This window comes from Harpia harpyja, chromosome 12 (genome assembly GCF_026419915.1).
Source record: "Harpia harpyja isolate bHarHar1 chromosome 12, bHarHar1 primary haplotype, whole genome shotgun sequence".
Lineage (NCBI taxonomy): Eukaryota > Metazoa > Chordata > Aves > Accipitriformes > Accipitridae > Harpia > Harpia harpyja.
The window spans coordinates 26,491,115-26,513,632 of record NC_068951.1 but is presented as its reverse complement, the minus strand read 5'-3'; the positions used below and the strand labels follow the sequence as shown (position 1 = coordinate 26,513,632).

The window sequence follows — 22,518 nt, the reverse complement described above, 5'->3', positions numbered from 1 at the left end:
CTTTGTCTGGTCCCTAGTTGTTGATCCAGGGCTTTTTTTTATACCTTCTAAAAGTCGTCCAAATCAGGAACTCTTCAAAAATGATTGTTACCAATACTGCATCCTACGTATCGTTCTAGGTATTTTCTTTCATTGCTTAATGCACCCTACCAGGAAGAGATCTCATGGTTCCTCATGTGCCTTTTCTGTAGTGTCTTCTGGCCAAGGTCCAAGACTGTCCTTTCTAGCAGGTTTCCTTAGTAAGCAGCCATTCTACCAGCATAACAAAGGTCCACCTGGAATTGTCCTCAGGGCATGTAGAAGCCCAGTTTATATTGGGTTGGCTGTCTGTCAGTAAACTACCGAAATATAGTTAACCATAATTTGTCATTCAGCTCCTGATTGCCAACTCTTTGATTTGATTGTCAACTTTTTCATCTGAGTATATCCTGCCGTAACTATTGAATGGGGAGAAGTTTGTCAGACTTGTACATAAAACCTTGTTATTTTTCCTTTAAGAATTCAATCAGTAAATAAAGGAAGGAATACTTCTAAGTAGATCATGTAAAATTTAGTTAGTTTGGTTTACATTTATTCTTCAGTAAAACTTGTCTGTTCTTTTATAATATTTTTGAAATATGATTTGAAAGAAGGCTGATCATTGCTAATGCTTGCAGAGGCTTCCAGATTTGTTTGCTTTTTTTAATTTGGACCAGAATAAAGGGCATTCAGGACTCTGTGAACACAGAAGGAAAAGGCTTTTTTATTGTGTGGTGTACCACAGTATGGGCTGTCTTTGCTCCTGTTTTTTATTAGCACATAGCTAAAGACATGGCCTTTTTGCAGCTGTATCACTGATAAAAATGAAATGTAAATCAAGAGTACCCAATAGACATTATGAAATAAGGAATCTGAATACAAAGCACTTAAATTTCTACTCTTTTTAGTGCACTGATCTGTAAAACTAGCAACCCAATCCAGTACCTTTTAGACTGTACAGAAACTCACGTCTGATAATGACAGGAAGTGTTCAGTATTTTCAGTTCCCAGTCAATAGCAGCCAAGGGAGACTGAAACAAGTCTATGAATACCTTACAAGATCAGACCCTGATATTGCCAGTGATTATACTCTGCACATGGGTTCCAAATCCATAGCAAAATCAGAAAGACATTTGTTTGAGGTATTTATAGAGCGTCTGTTTGACTAACCATCTGTGCTCTGATTGAAGTATACACATGGTCCAGACTGAATAAAACCCAATTCTATGGATTAAAATAGTAACTTTGACACTGTTACATCTAAAGATTTACTGCTAGTGACTTTGTTGACCTGTTTACACGTAAAGGTAAATTTTAAAACTGTAAAATCTGACAGGTAGCATGAGGAAAGAGTGTGACTAGTCTGTCTACTTCAAAAAGGCTTTGAAGTTAAGGGATGCTGTCTGAATGCTGCATGCCTTTCAAAACTGCTGCTTGCTTAGGGTCTGGATTAAGCTAGCTGCCCTCCTCGGTTTCTGAGTAGCTTTTGGGTTTATTTTTGAGTGTAAAGGTAAGAATATGCTAAAGTATTTACCATGCTTTCACTTGTCTCATATTTCTATTTCAAAATGAGATTCATTCCTTTTTTGTTGTTCATGGTGTTCAGTACAATATTAGCAAAACATTAGAAATGTAGTTGACTATAGCTTGGAGTTAATTGCACTGAGAAACCTCACTGTGTTCGTTCAGTTTGCTTCCTCCATCAAGATTATCTTTTTCATGGATCAGTATGTTTTGTATGTTCAAAATGCTGATATTAGGAATCATAATGAAAAGATGAAAAGCACTAAGCTGTAATAGGATTGGTTCAAAATGTATATATAATGGTCACGTATTATTTATTGAAATTGCTCCTTAGGAACGATTATCAAACAGAAAGTTTTTGGAAGCTGGTTATGCTTGTTCAAAATGGTAGGAAATTGAAGTTTCTGATATAGTTTCACAAGATTAGTTTTCTTTAGTGATAACCTGGGGAACTCTTTAAATTACCTTTTCTTAGTTGATGCAGCACCATCTGCCACATCTGCAAAGATGATAATTATTTTTAGGAGCAGCTGTGTTTTTTTGATTAAGTCTCGAGTCATCAAGGTAAGTATTTTTGAATTATTCAATGTAGGAAAATAGAAGCAATTGTTTTGCATTATGGTCAATAAGAAAGGATGTATTTTTATTACAGTTAGTGCCATAAACCTCATAGCTATTTTCTACAGTCCTCTAATTTCCAAGAAATTCGAGAGCATTTAGCCTTGTAGGAAAAAAAGTATCAGTCATAATTCATGAATCAGTAAGACAGCAGCTGGTGGCAAATAACTGAATGTGGAGACTCTTCTGTTAAGGAAATATTAAAGTGAAAATGGTGTACTTCTTAACACTGGGTCATGGGTCCAGGTTCCCAGTTTCAAATGCTGAATTGTAAATTAGGATCTCTCACACCAAAGGAAAAATCCCCAAATGAGCCATCCTTTAACAGAGATTCCTTGTTATGCCTGTGGCCTTCCATGATAGCTCTAAATCAGATGAGCACATCTAAGTCAGATAAGCATTCTCCATCACATAATAAACAAGGGGAGCCAAGCAAAGGTGAGAATTAGGACCTGAAACCTTCAACAGCTTCTTTTACCTTGTAGCGAAAAGGCTCTGATCTGTGCCAGATGCCTGGAAAGACTAGTGCTTTGTGTGAACTCTTAATGTGAAGTAACAAGTATAGTACGTGAATGCAGAGCTATCATTTGATGATGAGATGGCTACATCTCTGCAGCAGTTTCTTTCAGCTTCCTGCTGTTGAGGAACTAATGAGAGCAGGCAGCTTCTCAAAGACAGAATAGTTTTTCCCTGGGGACTTAATGAAAAGTAGGTTTATCTTACTGGCTTTGCTACAGAGCAAAGGTGGCAGAGCTGCATGGCCCAAGGAGGGGGTCTCAAGACATCACACATACATGTTGAAAATTAAAGCTTAGAAAGGGTGCCCACAGGATAAAGAAAGAGAAGTTGAAACTTTGATCTGAGATGAGATAATTGAAAAAGACATGTTGAAAAGCCAAACCTGTGTTCCACGTTGAAAGACAGACCTGTGAATCTGAAGGTATCTAGACAGAACCTCATACACTGCACCTCCTTGACTTATGGAAGACTCAGGCTTGTGACATTGGATGCCCAACCTGAAGAAGCTCAGTTAGGTGCTCATTTTTTCCATCAGTTAGTATGTACTACCACATATCTACTTTACTTGATGCTTAGAGGTGTTCATGTAGCTGACCGTCAATGGTGGCCAAGGTGTGTGAGTATGTGTTTCTCTATATTTCTTTTAGAAATTGTGTACCCATAAACTCACTGAGGAAAACGCTGTGGAGTCTAAGACTGTTTCCAAATGTAGCGCTCATAATTTAGCATTTCTTTGTTAAAATTATTCTGCTTTTCAGTGACCGTGAACCCTGACTGCATAAATCTGTTTGCAAACAGTGGGAGCCTGGAGTTCATATCACTAGCACAACATTAGAGTTGAACTGCAATGCAGCATGAGAATAAGGGTTCTGCTCTACAGTTACAGCACAGGAAACATGAACCCTAAGACAAAAAAGAAGCTCTGAAAGTGTTACAGATACTCATAAATGCGTTGTCCCTTGTTATGTGAAACACAGTTGCTGATTTTACCTGTGCTCTGAATAATCAACTGGACATGAAATAGAGATCTGAGGACTGTGATAGCTGATGAGAATTTAGGTTTACCAGATTTCAGTAACACCAAAGGCAGTTGTTGCCCGTCTGAACTTAAAGTCTGAGATGGAGCCTTTTCTCATTCAAAACATTTAGTGGCATTCCACATTTACTTCACTCATCACTTACTTTTAACAAGCTTTTCTATATTTACAAATGAGGGTTTATTTTGGAAAGAACACATATTTTAAAGAATTAAGAAGATTTTGCAAATCTTTGTGCCTTCCATATGACTAGGAAGACAACTTTACTTCTGTATGGAACATGTAATGTGCTACCCCTTACTGGAATATCACCCAGAGGTAGCACAAATTTGTTAATACTCCAGAATGTGACTCTTCAACTACATTTGCCAGCTATGCTTTAATGTACTATTCTATTTGTACTGTTTAATTAAGGTCCAAAAAGGCCTTCAGATAGTGGCCACACTATCATCTTTGTTGCTTTTAGACTCAGCAACACTTTATACACTGGAAGTTCAGTTCCCTGCACACAGAGAGCAAATAGTCATTATCAGCATATCAACTCCCTGTAGGGCAAAGCAGTGGCAAAGCCACTCAGTCTTCCTCTCAGTGAAGAGCAGGAGAAAACAATGGGCCTTGTACTTCAACCTGCAGGTCAGACTTGATTTGTAATTTACTAGCGGATTGCAGAAGTGATGCATGTTATAGAACAAGGCAGTGCACAGCTTCTGCTGGGAGTACTGAGTTGTACCTAGTACAGAAGTTGCATTTAAATGTGGATTTATCAAGGAGGGTACTTAATTTACACAATATTTGACCCTCTGAATATGAGGTTCTTATTTTTAATGAAGATATAAAACCAGAATGACTTCATATGTTTAATGTCCTTCATTCTGTTAAAAGAACTCGGTATGAGGCCTATAAAAAGCTATTTTCTTTGTCAAATGCCACAGAAATTACTGCCCAGAAATATTACCCTTTATCTATATAATCTGAGCAATGGAATAGAATTTTGTAAACAGACAAAAGTCTCCCTTCTACATACAAATGATACTGATATCTTAGAAAGTATTAAGTGGTATCACACTTTTCAAGTGAAGTCAGTTAACCTACTGGTCTCACTTGTGCATCTGTATTCAATCCTCCCGTGCAATTCATGAAGCTCCCCCCAATTAGCAATTAATAAATGCTAAGTTAGTTTTATATTTTTCATTCACTCTTCTAATTCCAGCACATACACTTTTTTTAATAATCATGGAATAGCACCACACACATCAGCAAAATTCATACTGACAAAGTTACTTATCAATGGGAGTGGATATATTCATAATCGGTCCTAAGCAGTATCAAGTGAAATATACATATATGAATCTTTGAGAGAAAGGTAGCCTTATTGATGTTTCAGTGTGTATTTGTGCAAAATGTGAAAGTAGCCTCCTCTTAACATATTGGATTAAGCTCCAGTGAAAGTGACTTATGAAAATGCATTTTAGTTTTTAATTGAGCATACTCGGAAATTGCACATGGTCTGTTATCTCATTGGAAGTGATGAAAGATTATTAGTTAAGCCATGGTAACCTGGTCATTTGTTATGGTCTATCACAATGTGTTCCACATCTTCTCATAGATGATTTGCAATAAATTGAAAGCACTCTAGAGACCCAATTTGAGAAGCAGAACTTGATCATGTAGGATACTCTTTCCCTAGTACATTTCTGGAGAAATATCCCTTTAGCACTGTATGGTCTTTAACTAAGATTACATCATGTCCAGAGAGAGAAGATTTACTAAGCTTACGACAATTTGATTATACGGAGGGAGATCTTACAAGACTGGCCTGAACTATTCCAAAAGAAAAGTGTGAAGGGTGGTACCAGCTGTGCATGCAAATAACTTGGCTGGGGGAACTTGTTTTTATGGTTTTGTATTTCACATCTGCACAGTCCCAAAGTAAACACAGTTCTGTTGTGTACAACTGACTCCCGAGAGTATGTGCATGACTTACCTTTGCTCTAAACCTACAATGTATCAAGCTATTCCATCTAGATTATGGAATTCAACCACTCCTGTTGTGTTTTTTACATTTTAGTCACTACCCATTTACTTCTATCCAGGCAGGTAAAAATGCAGCAAACGTTTCTTTTGTCTACCAAGCTGAATTAATGCAGCAAGTATTTCATTCGCTGCTCCAAGCTGCCTGCTTATGAAAACAAGCTACTACCACTTTTTATAGTGTCATTCAGGACAGGCGGATATGATTATAGGCAGCTATATGCTATCCTCTAGTCTTCAAAAGACACTGGTCTGCTATTTTATATCCAAAGTATGTAGCCCAGGAGAGTTTCCCAAATTTTCCCAAAAAGGGAAAATTAAGGTAATAAATAGACCGGTAATGTCAGCAAGGAGAGTATAGACAGCTTCTTGTAATCTAAGTTAAGTTACATCTCTTGACTGAACTGTATTTTGGTATCATTTGAGTTATCTGTGTAGCTGAGTCACTGGAAAGGTTTTTGGGGGTTTGTTTCTTTTTTGTTCTTCAGCAACTTTGAATCTCCACTGATGCATGAAGTCCCAGAGCACCAAGGCAGCAGCACAAACAGTTCGGCAAGCAGTTTGGGAAGCTCTGTCACAGCATGTAAGAAGGTAACTTCTAAGTTTATGTTATATTCAAAGGCAGATATATCCCAGGTTATAGCTTTGCTTTTTAGCTTTTGTTTTTATTGTGGAATAAAGAAATTCAACTGATACCTAAGAAAGAAAAGGACTGATAGAGAAAAATAAATTCTGCGTGCTGTGATGGTATCTTGCAATTTTGTCTGCCTGGTCTATACCTGTCTGGTCCCAAAGTATATTAGACATATATGGGAAATAAAATCCCCCTGAACATTTCTATTTTTCCTCATTATCTGACCATATGAAATAAAAGCTGTGCGTAGTGTGAATACCTTTAGGACTGCTCTTCAATAGGTGGCAAGTTTCCGGGACCCAGCCTGAGGGTCCAGAGCTTTGCTTCTCTCAGGTCAATACAATGGAGGGTCCTTCATGAAACAGCTTTTCTGCCTTCCCTAGTATCTGACTGGAAGTTTTTCAGCAACCCAGGAGGTAGTATATATTTGACTGTTGCTGTTTTTGTTGCCTCAAAATGGGTTTATAAGTAGTTATTTAATTTAGAGGATGGGGGGGGGGGGGGGGAAGCGGTGCCTGTGTGTGTATGTATGTCATTAGGAGAAGTCATATATCACAGATTATTTTATGTATGTAGGTGATTTCAGTACAACTGAGAATACACCAGTGAAGACCATGGATGCTTCCTTTTATTCCTCCTCCCCAGGGCCAGGTTATGGCAGTACAGTCCAAGGGAAGGGGGTACTTCGCAATAACCCTCAGAGCTCTACTGTCTCCTACAGGCATAATTCTAGAGCTGACAAGAAAACATTTGTTCTAATACAGAAATGTTATAAAACTTCACAGTTCATTCAGTTTTCCCATAATTCTTACTTTTTTTTCTTTTCCTTTCACTAGCAATAATGCTTTCCTTTTGTTCTTTTTTTTTTTCAAAATAAAAACAGTATGCATTTATATATGCAAGCAGAGAGAGAGAAAGATAAAACATGTAGAAGATAAAGATTTGTTTTCCTTATCCTGAAAACCACACTGTGGGTGTGGGGGGTGAGTACTGTCTGTCTACAGAAATTTTGTTAAATGTAAAATCATTGGTATAAAAAAGAACTCAATAGACTGATGCATATGCTGAGACTGGGCTTCTCCAGCTCCCCCCAACATGGCTAAAAGACAGCGTCAATATTTCATTTGATCAAAGGGTTTGTTTATTTGCAAAAGAATACCTGATTTTTAAAAAATGCTGCTGAATGCAATTGGAATCTTCATATAAGCAGAAATAGGCAGAAAATCCATTGTGTGGGAGAACATCTTAAATTTTCATTTAATCTCAGAGTTGTGTATTTTATGTAAGACTGAAGGACAGTGGCACAGCACTGAGAAGTGCCGCCACTGTGTTTACAAATGGTCCCAGCTTGGTCACCTTCAGAAGCACTGCTCTCTTTTAAAGGCCAGCCTTTACCACATAATTTAGAGCTGCTTCACCTGTCTGATCACTTATATTTGAACTTTTCATTGTAACACGAGTTGATTTTATGATTGTTGGCACACTGAAAGTGATTCACTTCTGCCAACACTTCTGACAAATAGCAGGATGTTTTGGGCTTCTTTACAGCATTGTTACAAAATGTGTTACCATTCTTTTCTTGTGTGAAAAAGGATAAAGTTACCAAAATAGGCCATTACCTTCTCTTTTAGCCTCTGTTAGTTACAGTGATTTTTAAGTTAGATGTGTAATTGGTGGTGGAGTGAAACACTATGGGTTCCTGCTGCAAGGGAACAGTTTAAACAGTTAACTTGCGGTTTTGAGTAATTGTATTTGGCATGAATGGCTCCTGTCAGGAACCATATGAGATGTGGCCTGCTACTACACACACAAATCCGAACAAATGCAGAAGAGGTGCCCCTTGATATCTCATCTTATTCTGTATGTCCCACTTTCATATCTTTTTTGATGAATAGTAATTAACCAAAGCAATTAAGATGATCAGCCACGAAGACGCAGATGTTTCATTTGTGGAGCAGAGCCTTTTTAATGTTGTCTCGGTTATGGATATTTACTGTATTTTAATGTCTTATGATCTAAATCAGGGAGCAGGAAGCTGTTACACTAAACTCGTATGCAATATTTTCCTCTGGGAAAGAGTGACTTTTCCAATCCACACTCTGCTAGAGGCTGATTTAGTTCGTTGATTCACAACACACTGAGTAATGCTGACGGCTGAGTCTCTAGATGAGAGTGGAAATTTTTTTTTTAGAACCATGAATTACTGCTGATTTTACATTTAGTGCATGATGCAAATTCATCCTGAATTATTTTCTGAGTGTGATGATCCTGCTCTGAACCAGATATACAGCAGTGTGTGCAGCTGTTACACGTAAGTATGGTCAATGAATCAAGTTCTGCTTTCAATTGTACCAATGCAAATCAGAAGCAACCTCGCTGAATTCAGCAAAATTTCTAACAGTGTATGTCAGTGGGATTGGCCCAGAGCTTGTCTCAATTAGATAAGAATGAAGAGAAGTACAAGATAGGAGGGGGACATTTGGGCAAGTGATACTGTTTGCCTTAAAAGTGCAGGCTATATAAAAGAAGGATGCTGACTGACAGCTGAAGTATAGGTTTAGGTTTCTTATCCTTTGGTACAGACCAGCTTAGTATATTTTGAAAATATGCTTAAATGCAAAAATAGCAATCAGAATGTACTGGTAGACTTACATCTCTGCAGAACACCAGTTCTCACATTGCATTTGATTAATTAATTAGCCTTATTAATTTAGGCCAGCTCCTTCAAGCTTATACACTTTTGATCATCACAGTCATACGTTATTTTACTGTAAGGACTTCAGTATATTCCTTTAAAAGCATGACTATCCCAGCAAGTTTTAATACATATGCAAACTCCCACTTTATATAAACACATGCACCTAGTTAACAGGGAGAATTGCCTTACAATAGCAAGATGCTGTAAGAAGCATTACATTCACTCTTACGGTATGTTTGTCTTTGAATGTGATAATATTGCTGTCTGTTACTAAAGAAATATGCCCAAAAGTTCACATGGCTTTTATATATGCATTTTTGCATAGCAGGTGTGTGTAACCCTACTGTGATCAGCATTGCGGGGTGGCCCAAATTATCCTTTGACCAAAGAAGTACTAACGGGAAGGCTCTGAGCAATAATATGTCTGTAATGGTCCTAATGCAGAAACTTGCATTTCATAAGGTAGAGTTTAAACTCATTCAAAGTTTACCCCTCATTCCTGCCACCGCTTACTCAAATGTCACCTTCCGTCTCCTGAACACCGTTCAGATATGTGTAAATCCTGACCATATGCAAGGAGGCCTCCCCCACATGTTCCTGCATGCCTCCGTTTCCCACAGCACTGTCTTTTCAGAGTAATTTCCAGAGGCTTACCAGGTGATTTTGGGCCAAACTGTATTCCTTGGATTGCTGACCTCCACCAGCTTCTGCTGCGTGGACTCAAGTATACCTGGTTTTGTTTTTCTCACCTGTCTTCTTCAAATCCAAATCGCTGCAAATTATTTTCTCCAGCCTCCAGTAGTAAAAATGTTATGCCTATTGCACCCTTCTTCAGACTTCTGGCTGTATTCTCAAGTGCATGTGCAGAACTACTCATGCACACATGAGACCAAAATCTGGCCCAGGGAAAACATCATCCTACTAATGTTGTTCATCTCCTTGAGGTTACTTAAAAATCCCATGCTGTCCAAAACTTTCCTGTAATAATTTCTGCCTTTGACTTCAAAGTCTATTATGAAAAGCTGCATACAAAAAATTAAAGGTACCATAAAGCCTTGCAATTTATAAGCCATCCTGGAGTGACCCAAGCTTGGCAACTATGACCTGACCTGACTGAAACATTTGTTCAGGAGAGTTATTGCTTCTGTTGGTGCTTCACCAATATTTGCTTCCTGATAAAAACATCCTCTGAAAGAAAGGTAGAGCTATCCAGGGTCATTTAACATCCCACAGGAGGAAAACTAGGTGAAGCTTGGACTGCCCAGCTCTTTTCATGGGTTTATCATCTACAATATACATCTGCTACAATCTAGCTGTTCTGAAATGTTGGGTGTGCACAGCAAGTCCTTATGAGACAAAGAGTAGTACTAAGGATTTCTGAAGCTTGTTTCTGCATGATAATTTCTGCCTATTCCGGTTTCTCAGAAACTGTCTGATATTTGGGAAAGCAAGCTCTAAAGTGATTAAGGCTAAAGACAAATTTACTGTGATTTTTAAGGAAATGAAACAAGACTGCTTATTACAGCAAAAGCTATTTGAGCTAAAGAGAATTGTTTCCTGTCAATGTTATGTCTTAACAGGTAATTAGAACTTCAACCCTTTAGGATGAGAAGATCTAGAATCAGATGAAATCTGAAGTCATATATATATATGTATATATATGTGTGTGTGTGTGTGCTTGCATGTATATATATGTTCAATTCTTTATGTCTTCATAAAAGCCTCAGAGGATGGTAATTTTTGGAAAAAAGAAAAAAAAAAAAAGCTTGATTCTAGATTTTACCAACCAGCTTATAATGGCTCAGTATTCCCACATTTGAAAATATTTCTAAAAAAAAAAAAAAGAATCATTTATAACACTAATAGGAAATTGTTTCTTTGGGATATGAAATATATTATTTTCCCCATCTAGTCTCAGATTTAGTTATGGTGGCAGGAATCTTTTTGCACTAAGACAGGAGGTTATAAAATTTATTGAGCACAGAGTCATTCAACTGGTAAACAAGATTAGCTAGCAGCCCCCAAGAAGAGACTGGTGTTCATGTGAAGCATTCATGAGCCTTTGTCATTCTCAGAACAAATTCTTTGGGCACAGTGCTTTTTCTGAGTATTCTGTGAACCCTAAATTTGTATTCAGAAGCTCTTTGGAAGAAATCCCATAGCAGGGCTGGAATACTGAGAAACAACTGCCACAAAGGTGCAAAGCCTTTGTGGAGGGCACCAAAGAAGGGCACTGAAGCAGCCCAAACTTATGGACTGTGGTGTTCCCCATTGCCTCCTCATCCATCTTCTGCTGACTTTTATTCAGAAATCCATATAGAATAATACAGGGAGTGCAGTATTAACCATCTCACTGGCTTTCTGCGGAAAGATAAAAATTAGAGTGGGTGGTAGTCTGTGGGTGGTAATAAGCTTATTTCTGGATTGCCCTTGAGTATTAGAAAATTGTGTCAACTGGCTAGATCAGCTTTCCACAGTCATTCATCTTCCCTGAGAAACGAAGAGGCCTTGCAAGTTCTTCCCACTTCTCTTCCTAAGGAAGGGATCTAGGCTTACAGATCAAGTGTTCCTGAAGTAGGACAAAGGTGTGTCAATGCAAAACATGCAGTAAGGTCAAGCACTGTGGATAGATTTTTTCCCAGGTAGAGCAACAAATGTATATTTCAAAATATCATTATTAAAATAAAAGGCTAGACAGCTAGAGTACAGCCTATTTCCATGTAATGCAAGAATTGCGAGAAGTACAAATAAAATATACATCCATTTCACAAACATACTTCTTAATATTGCTGCCCGAGGAAGACAATAAGCCATATAAAATGTTCTATAAGTAGCATAATTGTTGCAGCTATTCTTTTCCTGTTGTTACCTAGTTGTTTTAAAAATACTAAGGGTCCTTTTTTCATGGAAGACTATTAGGACAGAGACAGTAAGTAAGGAATTCAGTTCAATATAAGCATCAGACTTGCAAAACTGGCTTTGCCTCTTTATAGTCTACAGATATCTGCAGCCCCATTTTGCTTTTGTTTGAGCAAAGCTTGTGGCATAAGCTGTAGGACTGAGTCAACACAGAGATTAAACGCAAAGTTTTGATCTTAGGGTACTGACTGAGCTCAGTACTCATTACAGCAGGTCTTAAGTACTTTAGCTTCTCAGAAAGCAGAAATATGTGTTTAAGAAGAAAGAGTTTGCAGCCTATCTAAGAAGCTGCTGGCAGAGTGAATAGTACTGATCTATTGTGGAGAGAGATACAGTAAATCATAAAGGCTGCAACTTTGTGCACTCTGGTATAATTAAATAATTAGTTTTTCCAACATCTATGTTTATCACTTTAACACAGAACAAAACTCCTAGCAGTATTTTCCAACAAAAATGTTGGGTTTAGGCATCTCCTTCAAGTATGTCTAAGGACTTTCAGTTCTGAAAGAATATAAGCTAATACTTTAGGGGATATATAAATCACTTGATTTAAGGCACATTAACTGGACAGGTCCAAAAGGAACAGGGGGTCCCAGTCTTGCCCCCCAAAATTTTGTAGGCAAGATTTCCTTTGAGTTACAACAATAGAGTTCAGGCCCCCAAAGCACAGTAGGACTGAGTAAATTTTTTAATTATTTTAACTATTTTTAACTATTTTAACAGATTCTCTGCAGTAACAGTCTGCTAGAATCAACAGACTACTGGCTGCAGAATCAGAGGACACCATGCCAAATTGGCTTTCTGGAAGACAAGTCAGAAAGCAACTGTGCCTCAGTAAGTACTTGCTGTAATTTCCTCTGGGGAAAAGTCCACTGAGAGTTATTTGGGTAGGATGTGGGGCCGACCACACTACATGCTAAATTAAAAAAAGTCAATGACTAACTGACACTGAAATTATAGCAATCTATCTATAGTTTCTGTAATTTCCAGCTTTCTGTTAAAAGCAAACATACAAAGCAAAAATGAATACAGATTTCTACATAAAGCACATTAATAAAGATTACTGCGGAGGTTTCCCCACATTTGGTTTTCAGACTTTGTGGCCCTCCATATTTTTTTATGTTCATAATCTGCAACTTACAACAGAGGAGAATAAGCCAAACAGAAAACTATTCCAAACCACAACTTGGTAAGTGGCAGGTTTGAAAGAGCAGATGTTTAAAAGGCTGCTCAATGTTCCTGAAGGCATAGAGATACAATTAAAGAGAAAACTCTTTTCATAGCAGATGAGAAGAAGCTGCTAAAGAACTCAAACAGAATTATTTTACATTTGAAATGAAATTTAAATCTCACTATTGTGGGTTATAACGCAATTAAGAACAGCTTTTGGTTAAGAGGGTACACGAAGAAATAGAAGTTATGTTGTTGCTTTACACACTAGCTACATGAAACTGGATGGAAGTACATTGCTATGATTGTAACAGTTTTTTATTTGATGAAGGACTCAAGAGAGCAGATCCTTACTTGGAATCCTGTTTGACTGCTACTCCCTGGCCTCAGTGAGCCAACAAGGGCTTTAGAAAGAGCAGTTTTGTCTCAGGTGAAAGGTTTCCAGCACTGCTTGTGCTGCACACAACCTAAAGACCAGCGGAGGGCTCTCATGGAGTCTGCTGGGATTCCCTCAAGGACATGGACATTTCAGGTCTAGCTGATCAACCCAGATGCCTGCTGTCAAGAAACTGAATCTGCATCCCATGGTGGTGATGACTGGAGGCTTTGTGTCTTGCCTGGGGGTGATGCTGCATGCTTGAGAACAGCAGGAGTGATACAACAGTGTAATTGCAGCAGTTAAAGGTTAGGAGTATGATCAAAGGTTATAGGGCTCAATTCACTGTCATGCTGTCCACTGGACTATCAGTTTCCACAAGACAGAGTGAGCAAAAGACACAACCTAATCAGAGTGTGCTAGTAAGCAACGATACAAGGTATAAGATGAGAAACTAAACAGACTCCTGTGTCTATTTTGGATGATGCTGGGTGAAAAAAATGAAGGGGATATTAAGGAGTAATGTTTAGTGGTACTAATTTCCTAGACTCCCCAAACTAGACAGACAGCAGTTCCCTGTTCGTTGAGCATTCTGCATGTATTTCCCAAGCAAAAGGGTCACAGTATTAGGAAGTACAAACATTGCTCAATTGCAGCTGAAATGCTGTCACTTGGAACAGTATCCTGAATATATTCTTAACCAGAATGGCATCATCAGGCAGGTAATCAGTGGTATCCTTGTTTGATACAGGAAAGGATTGCTTTTAATGCAGAAATCATTGACCACAGTCACTTGGTTTTACTATTTAGTACTTCATATCCTAAAAAAGGCTTATTTTCTCAGAGGAAATGATTACTCCAAATAATAATATAAAAATGAATTATGACTTGCTTTTTGATCTGTTGAGCTTTGACTTTTTTCCTCATATTTCTTTGAATCTTATAGGAAATTATATCTATCTCTGGTAGGATGGAGCTACTGAGAAAATATAGCTTGTTAAAGTAAGACTATGCTCAGATTTGATTTAAAAATACCCAATATAGCTGCTTGATACACACTTTTCCTCTTGAAAGCACAGATCAGGTTTTATCTAGCCCTGGTCAGTCACCTTGTAGGGAAAATAAGCGTTACTCTCACTATTTTGCAGATATGAGAGAAGAGGCAGAAGTACTGAAATGACTTTTCATTATAATCCCAAAAGGAGATTCTGAGATAAAGGGTTTCAGCAAGTCAAAGATTCAAATCTCACATGTGCTGAATGCCCACAATTTTCCCTGGTAAAGTAATGCAAGTCGTTAATTTTCTTTTAATCCCCTCTTTGTCAAAGAAAAGACAAAAAAGACAAAGGTCCTTCCTAAGAAAACAGCTTGTGTTACTATAGTGTAATGGTGTAGTTCCTGCTTGCAGGCAGAGGGTGGGCAAAGGTGCTTCGTGAGGCTTCCAGGATACAGAACTGCCCCACAGTTCCTAATGCCATCCTAAACTACAATACCCTGACTGACCCCTTTCTTACATGGGAGGAATATTAGGATATGCTTTGAAACAAGGTCTGCCAAGCCATCTTGTCCCATTGCCTACTCCTTGTGTAGTGTGCATACAGGACAGCCAGCTTTCCCTGTATGGCTTTCTGAACACAGTGCCAACTCTACACACACAAAAAGTTTCACAATTTTCAAAGCTAAATTTATACCTAGTTGATTCTGCAATTTACAGTTATCACTATAGAAGAAAAGAGATTACATTGAAAGAATTTTGTATTAACGAGGTTGAAGTAGAATGTACAATAATATATTGAGTGAAATTAAAATATCATATATAGAGAGCATTGATTTAGAAGGTAAGAAGTTATATATTATTTTGGAGCATCACTGTTCACATCAAGAGAAAAGGTATTTGGTAGCCTGGAAGCATAGTTCTTGATCTGTCCCTGAAAGTTATGCTTTTGAGTTACTGTTGAATTGGTACTCATAAACTGTTACGAGCAGAACTGAAGTTTTGTTCATATTCCTGGTTAATTTATTCTGAGTGGTAGTACAGTACAGAATTTTAATTTGGGTGCCTAAAAAGTTGCACAACTAACGTAAATACAAGCAGTAAACTAGAAAACTTTGAAATTAATCATCAAACTTGATATGTGAATCAGAGTGTAAACACTTTTTTTTTTTTTTTCATGAATTGCTCTCCCCACTTTAGATACGTGGGTGGTTCATTTCGCTGTGCACAGTACATGAGCAAACCAGGGAACAGGGAATACTTAACCACTGTGCAAGGATTAGGCATTAGTTCAATACCATACTCAGAACCTGCAAAGCATTTCATTGTGAGTCCTTTCCAATGACTGACACTAAACAAGCAGAAGCTGCGGGAATGAGGGAGGAAGAAGGATATGAACATGAAATAGTTTCCCTAGCTTCTCAATTAGCAAGCAAACCAGACTGCCCTTAGCAGAAAATATGTTCTATCTTCTCTTTCATGTGGAAGATTTTATAAATTGCTGTTGCCAATGGTGCCAGAGATGTTTTAATCAAACTGCCTCTGAAAGTTGTCATTATGTTTGCAGAAGGAAAAAAAGAAATCTCAAATGTAGTATATTATTAATGGTTGCTTTTCCCAAAGATAGCTCATAATACATTTAGCTATAGTGTTCAGTTTTCGTTTGGAAGAGTTCATGTTTAGTTATAAGGGGTCTAATCTTACTGTAAGTATAAATGCATCAAGATCATATGAACATAGCTTTCATAAATGTTATATTCATTATGTTCCATTACAGATTAGCACAGTTAGTACAAGTAAAAATAGACTCATGGCTGTCCTACATATGCTCACCAAGTATACTAACATTGATTTATTAAAACACTAAATATTTAACCCAGTTATAGAAGACTACTTTTTCAGAGAGAATTTTTTTTAAGCAGAACCGGCATTTTGGTACATGTAATAGTCCATCCACTTCCAAACTGGTTAATGAGAATGTAGCCATTATGATATGAAAATAATAAATTGTGTTAGAGGAACAGTATTTCATATTTGCTTAAGTTGGAAATCTTCTCAAGAGCTCTGAAAATTGTTATTTCAAATTCTGCTACCCTACCATAATAGAAGAAATGCTAGTGTGTCCATATTTAATCCAATGTTTCTGGTCATCTGCAAGGATGAACAATAGAAATCATAGGGAGAAATAATAGGAGATGTGGTGTCTGGTCTCCATTTTTATGCCAACTTAGCAGTATGTTGGTGAGTTGTCTATGAAAAGAAGTGTTATATGTATAATGAGTATGATATGAACAGAGTTTGAAAGATTGTCTTGTCCTAACTTTCCTTTTCTACTTTCTGTACATACAATTTTTGTCCAATTCTCTGTGTTTACATTTAGGAAATCAGATTAGATACACTGGGATTGACTCCAGGGGGACAGGACTAACTGTTTTATGTTATTAGGGCTTTCTAGGGAGACTTCGCACAGAGGCTAGTCAGAAAGGGGCACCTGAAAAAGATTTTTCTGTGCTTGAAGTGAAGGCACAGTGGGAGAGAGTAAAGGTAAATCCTAGGTAGTAGTGCTGTTTGTTTTCATTTCCGTATTGGAATAAAACATCCTACCAGCTCTCTTTAAACCTCCCCCGGGTTGAAGTGTGCTACCCCCCTTATTTCAGATGACCCTATCTGATTTTGCCATGCTGTCTGCTTAAAAAGGTTAAACTCCCTCAAAGAAATTCTTCTTCTACATCAATGTTATGAGTGTTTTTTCCCCTTCAGAGAATGTTTGAGTAATTGCTAAACACTAAATTAAACTTAGTTCAACTAACAATGATACTGTTTAGCAGCAGTTTACTGCTGCAGATTAGAATATGTAGTTTCATGCTAATATCATAATTAGATAGTATAAATTTTAAACATCGTTTAATTATGGAAGTCTTGTTTTGTTTGTTTCCACTGAATGAGAACTTAATCAAAATTCACCTAATAGAATAAAATACACGGATTCATGAGACATAATCATTCATAAGCTGCACATAGTGACTTATAAATGTAATTAAAGTATCGGTAATGTGAAATTCTTATTACCCTATGGAGAGACTTCATAAAATAAATGTATTTCCACATAAATATATATACCTTTGTCCACTCCATTATTGCCATCTTTCTCAGGACCTACATCAAATGCTTTGGACATGCTTTTAAGCAAACCTTATTTGAAAAGAAAAAACTGATAGATACTTTGTCCCTACTTTCCCTCCAAAGATCTAGGTTATATAATTACTAGTGCTGAACATTTGTAGTTGGGTTATGTTAGTACAAGTTAAGAAATTTAAATTCTTCCTTAATTAGATGATTTATAGTTTCTTCTAGCATTGGACTCTCCTAAAGTGCAAAGTCTTAATCTTGCACACAGAAAAGTCATTTATGATTCTTCTTAGCACTTCCTAAGATTTGACATTTTTCTTTTCAATGCCTGCGCAGTAAGCATCAGCATGAGTAAGGTGGTATTGCCATGCTTCTAAAGATGTATCTTAATTGTCTTTTAGGAATTCTTAATGAAGAGTTATTTAGAAAAAAGTAAGATAAAAAAAAAAAACGTATTATAGTCCTGCAAGACATTTGGCATTCATTTACCTCAAGATGCATAAATCATAGCAGTGATTTTTGCAGAAATTCTCTGGACTTTCATACTCTAGAGCAGCAACAGATAGAAAAGCCATTAGAAATTATAATTGCACTGAAAAAAGATTTTCTCTCAAAATGGACCCAGACTCCAATAATCTTCCCACAAAATGCGACATCATGCCCTCTCTCTCTTCACATGACCATCTTGTCCCAACACGGAGGCTGGGAAGCAGGCCTTCCCACTCCACACAGCCTAACAAAGCCCTTGAGAACAACTGATCTAGGAAAATACACCCTTCCCTTCCCAAGCAGTGTGCCTCCAAGTGAGAGGTAATGGGATTTCCAGACTTTGGCAGAAATGCTGCAAACATTTTATCAAATATCCTGGAGAAGTAGAAACACAAACTGTACACCCTTGAACAGCAGTGATAGATATGGAAGGTGGAAAATCTCTGCTTTTCAATTAGAACAAAGCAATAAAAAACAGTGTTCATTTCTTACTTTAGCATAACAAGATACCGCTTTTTAAAGAATCAGGATGTGTCAAGGGCTCTAAAGCTCATTTTAAAATCATTTTATGTCTCCTTATAGCTGAAAAAAAGATCTGGCTTTGCAGGCAGATGGGGGAGAAAACAGTTTCAATAAAGGGTTTAAAGATTTGAAACAGTCTTGAAATAGTCCAGCAACTTTTCCGCTTGCAAGTACTCCTACTCTGTAATAACATAAATACTCCATACAAGTATGCATATAATGTAGGCTATATGCATAGACATACACAGCTGTATATTGGTTAGATCCAGCCCAAGGTAGCAGCGGAAGCACATGGCCAGAGTAAAGGGAAAAGGGAAGGACAGCAGCCCAAATTTCAGTCAAATTCAGTCTTGTTAAAGTACCCTCTCATTTAATTTTAGCTGCTTTTGTCTGACCCCGTGCCATCTCCACTTTTTCTCCAAGTGGTCTGATGAGTGCTGGTGGTAGCACAAAGGAGAGTGGAGGACAACATGAGTAGGGAAGTGGGGAGGGCGGAGACAGTAACCAGCAACTGGGTGGGCTTATGCCACATGGAAGAACCTCAATCCATCCACAGTACAGGAGAAGGAAGAATTGCAGGTTGGCGTTGTTAGCTGCTTAGTTGAGTACAGAAGAACATACCCAGTCTAGAAGACAGACATTAGCATCTCAAGGAAAGGAAGCAATGCTTATATTAGTGAAGGGTGGCAAGGCTGTTGCCTTGGTGAAAGATAAAACAGATTGCTAAGAACGCAAACAGGTGATGTAATTATGGATCACGTTGTCTATGATCTCTCTGTTTACTGAGATAATGAAGAATGTAATTTTGCCATCATAGCAGCTAGATTTTCAATACTAGCTGCTTAACTTGCTACTGCATAGCTTCAGTCTCCTAAGCAGGTATCTAAGCATTGCCAATTTCATTGCAGTTTAGCCATCAAGCTTTTAAACAGATTGAGGAGGAGGTTAAGGATGCCTTTATGCACTAATTTGAGCTGGTCAAATCAGGCCTTCTGTGGTCTCACCTCCTCCTCTAGCCCCTACTTCATCTTTTTTACTACCCTGCATTTGTACAAATGTGTAGTAAGTCAGTTCAGACAGAAGAGAACCTATGAAAATAAGAAATTAGTTTTCCTGGCCAGTTCTTCCTTGAATCATCTCACTGTATTGTCAGACAAATGCCAGTGCTCACTCAAGTGATGGAACAAAAACATCGAGGAAACAGCTCCCACAAATTAATTCAAGTGGAACGATAACATATGCAGAAAGGGAAAATCCTTGGCAAGGTGTATTTTGAGGAAAAATAAGAAAGCAGCTTTTGGTTGAATTAAAGTAGATTATGAGTGGTTTTCATTCATTTCTTCACCCAAGTCTTTTTAAAGATTTGACACGACATATCTTTGGATGTTTAGGTACGAATATACAGAGTTATATTTTACATCAGTCTTTGATACTAGAATTACTTCCAGGTAACTTGCTAACAATAGCGTGGACACTGGGTCAGGGTGCTGAAATCTGAGCACTGGAACATTTTGCATCTCTTAATAAGGGCCCCTAGCTCCAGTATGTTCTCCAGAGTCTCCAAAGAATGAAAGCACTTACTTTCCCATACTGAAGGGTGGACATCTAGTCTTACAGGAGTTCAGAAAGGAGGATGTTTCTTCCCAGGATTGGTAGCAGTCAGCAAGGCTCTATATACAGCCAAGTATGAAAGTGCAATCTTGAATCCCAAAGGAGGGGTTTTTTTGTTTGTTGGGTTTTTTTAAATCAAAACCATATGTGTCTTCCTGAGTAGTGACCATACATAGCTGAAACAACTGTTTTGTTTTATTGTGTTTGAATGAAGATTTGCATTTCCTAGTAAATATAGCAAAGCTCTATTTGTCTGCATAAAATAGACCTACATACTAAGATGTTTGCCCTCCCTCATGAGGCTGCATGCACACCCCCAGCAGTATGTCATATAGACAGGGGATTACAAGAGTGTTTATTTTACCTTTCACTCAGTAATTACTCAGCCATCTTCAAGAACAGCATTGTCTCTTTCAGAAATCAAAATCCATCCGTTGCTTTCCAGATCTAAGCCATAATTACTAGAGGTATTTTTAGTTTTAAGTCCCATCTTCCTATTCAGCCTGACGATACCTTAATTATATCCTGACAAGGAGCAGGAATCAACAGCTGCAGGCTAAATTGTGGCATTGAGTCTTAGTCATTTCTCAGGCATGTGTGGGTGTTCATGCTGCTGTGGTAAGGAATTGTACCTTCCAGAGAGCCCCTCTCTCACTTGCACAGAGAAATAAGAAACCCTCCTCTTCACCAATTACTCTCTGCCTTATGGAGCCCAGTGCAGGCCGACTGAACAGTAGTTTAAACGACCACTGAAAGAATTACTTGTATAATCTGTAAAATATGTTTCCTTTGTTGCTCTTGTACATACTTGGCTCTGAAAAATATATCTTTACATATGAGCTAATGTTAAGGCAGAAATTAAATATGCCCTTAAAGGGTTGTATTTCCACATTTTCAGTACCACACATGTATTTTATATAGCAGCCAAAAGCTGCCTCATTAATTTTGGGGTGGGGAAGATTGACAATAGATTTTCTTCTCTTTTCTTGTAACTTCAGACTTGGACACACTTTAATCTTCTGTCTAGATCTGCCATCTTCTTTCCTGTCCCTCTATGATACTTTCACACAGCAGTGTTTTCCTGTCTGTATTTAAGCGAACTGGATGCTTAGCCTTACTCTGACAAAGCTATAAATAAACACCAGGAGGATCAAGTGTGGTATTGCAGCTGTATCCCCTTCAGCATTTCACACTGGCATATCTTCAGTGCCTCCATGGTCTGCCTTGTCAAGAAATGGGATTCTTGTGCTACCTCCAGAGTGGACATCTGTAACTGCTTGCTGCTGTTATAACCACAGGTTCCCTCTAACGTGAATTGCAGTGTGAGGCTTATAGAAATTTGTTAAACATTAAGTATGCAGGGCACTGGAGAAAGCAGATGGTGCATGTGGCATAAATATTTATTGGCATATTTTCTTTAAGTCATAAGTGACAATTAATTACATCAAACCCAAAGGAATAAGCCTTAATGGGAAGAATATGTTCACAGCTGTTTTTGAAGAAACAGATTATAAAGAGATGACTTGGGGTGATTCATTAATGCAGTCCAGCCACTAAAATAGGGATAGTCTCTAAAATATCAAGACACATAAATCAACCAAATCATTTGAGATAGGCACCTTCTGAAGAGTAATTGGGACTAAATTTCAGGTATGTTACTGCTAAAAATGCTGGAGGGAGAACAGTATAAGACATCCTTCTGACAACATACAACATATACCTAAAAAAGAGTTGTGGCTGGGCCGGGGAGACACAGGAAAGTCACGTCAGGACCTTATTTAGATGAACTTGAGTGACTCACAGAAGATAGTATATACTAGGTTGTCTGCTTTTGGAAATGCTCCATCAGGGCTTGCAAGATGAGCAGTTGGAAACCTCATCTGCATCTTAAGATAGCAGTTGTGCATCTCACGGGAGAGATTTTTACATAGAAACTGAAAGGAGTAATGTGGGGTTTGTGGCTGTCCTAATGAAAATACAGAGCAAGAAGGGGAAAAATACTTTCTCCACTCACAGCTAGAGAGGGAAACTGTTACTCTCTAATCATGCGAAGGACTGTACAACAGAAGGAAGGCCCACACTTGGCTTCAAGTTGATGTTTCCCCAACCTGCCCTGCATCCTGTTGAAGTTCTAGGCAGAGAAAGTGTCAGTAGACTGCCATGGTCCTACTTTGACAAGGGTGGATTTTTTGATGGTTTGCAGTAGCCTGATTGCACTTTGGTGAGGTC

At 37.9% G+C, this 22,518-nt stretch overlaps 1 protein-coding gene across 4 annotated transcripts in view; it reads left to right on the top strand.

The window, feature by feature from the left end:
• Positions 1-22,518, top strand: part of SPHKAP (SPHK1 interactor, AKAP domain containing) — a 75,755-nt gene that overhangs the window by 13,587 nt on the left and 39,650 nt on the right. For all 4 annotated transcript variants that reach the window (XM_052803736.1, XM_052803735.1, XM_052803732.1 and 1 more), the window contains exons 2-3: positions 6,236-6,338; positions 12,722-12,832. In XM_052803736.1, the coding sequence (XP_052659696.1) occupies positions 6,236-6,338; positions 12,722-12,832 (214 nt within the window). The remainder of the gene's footprint in view (positions 1-6,235; positions 6,339-12,721; positions 12,833-22,518) is intronic.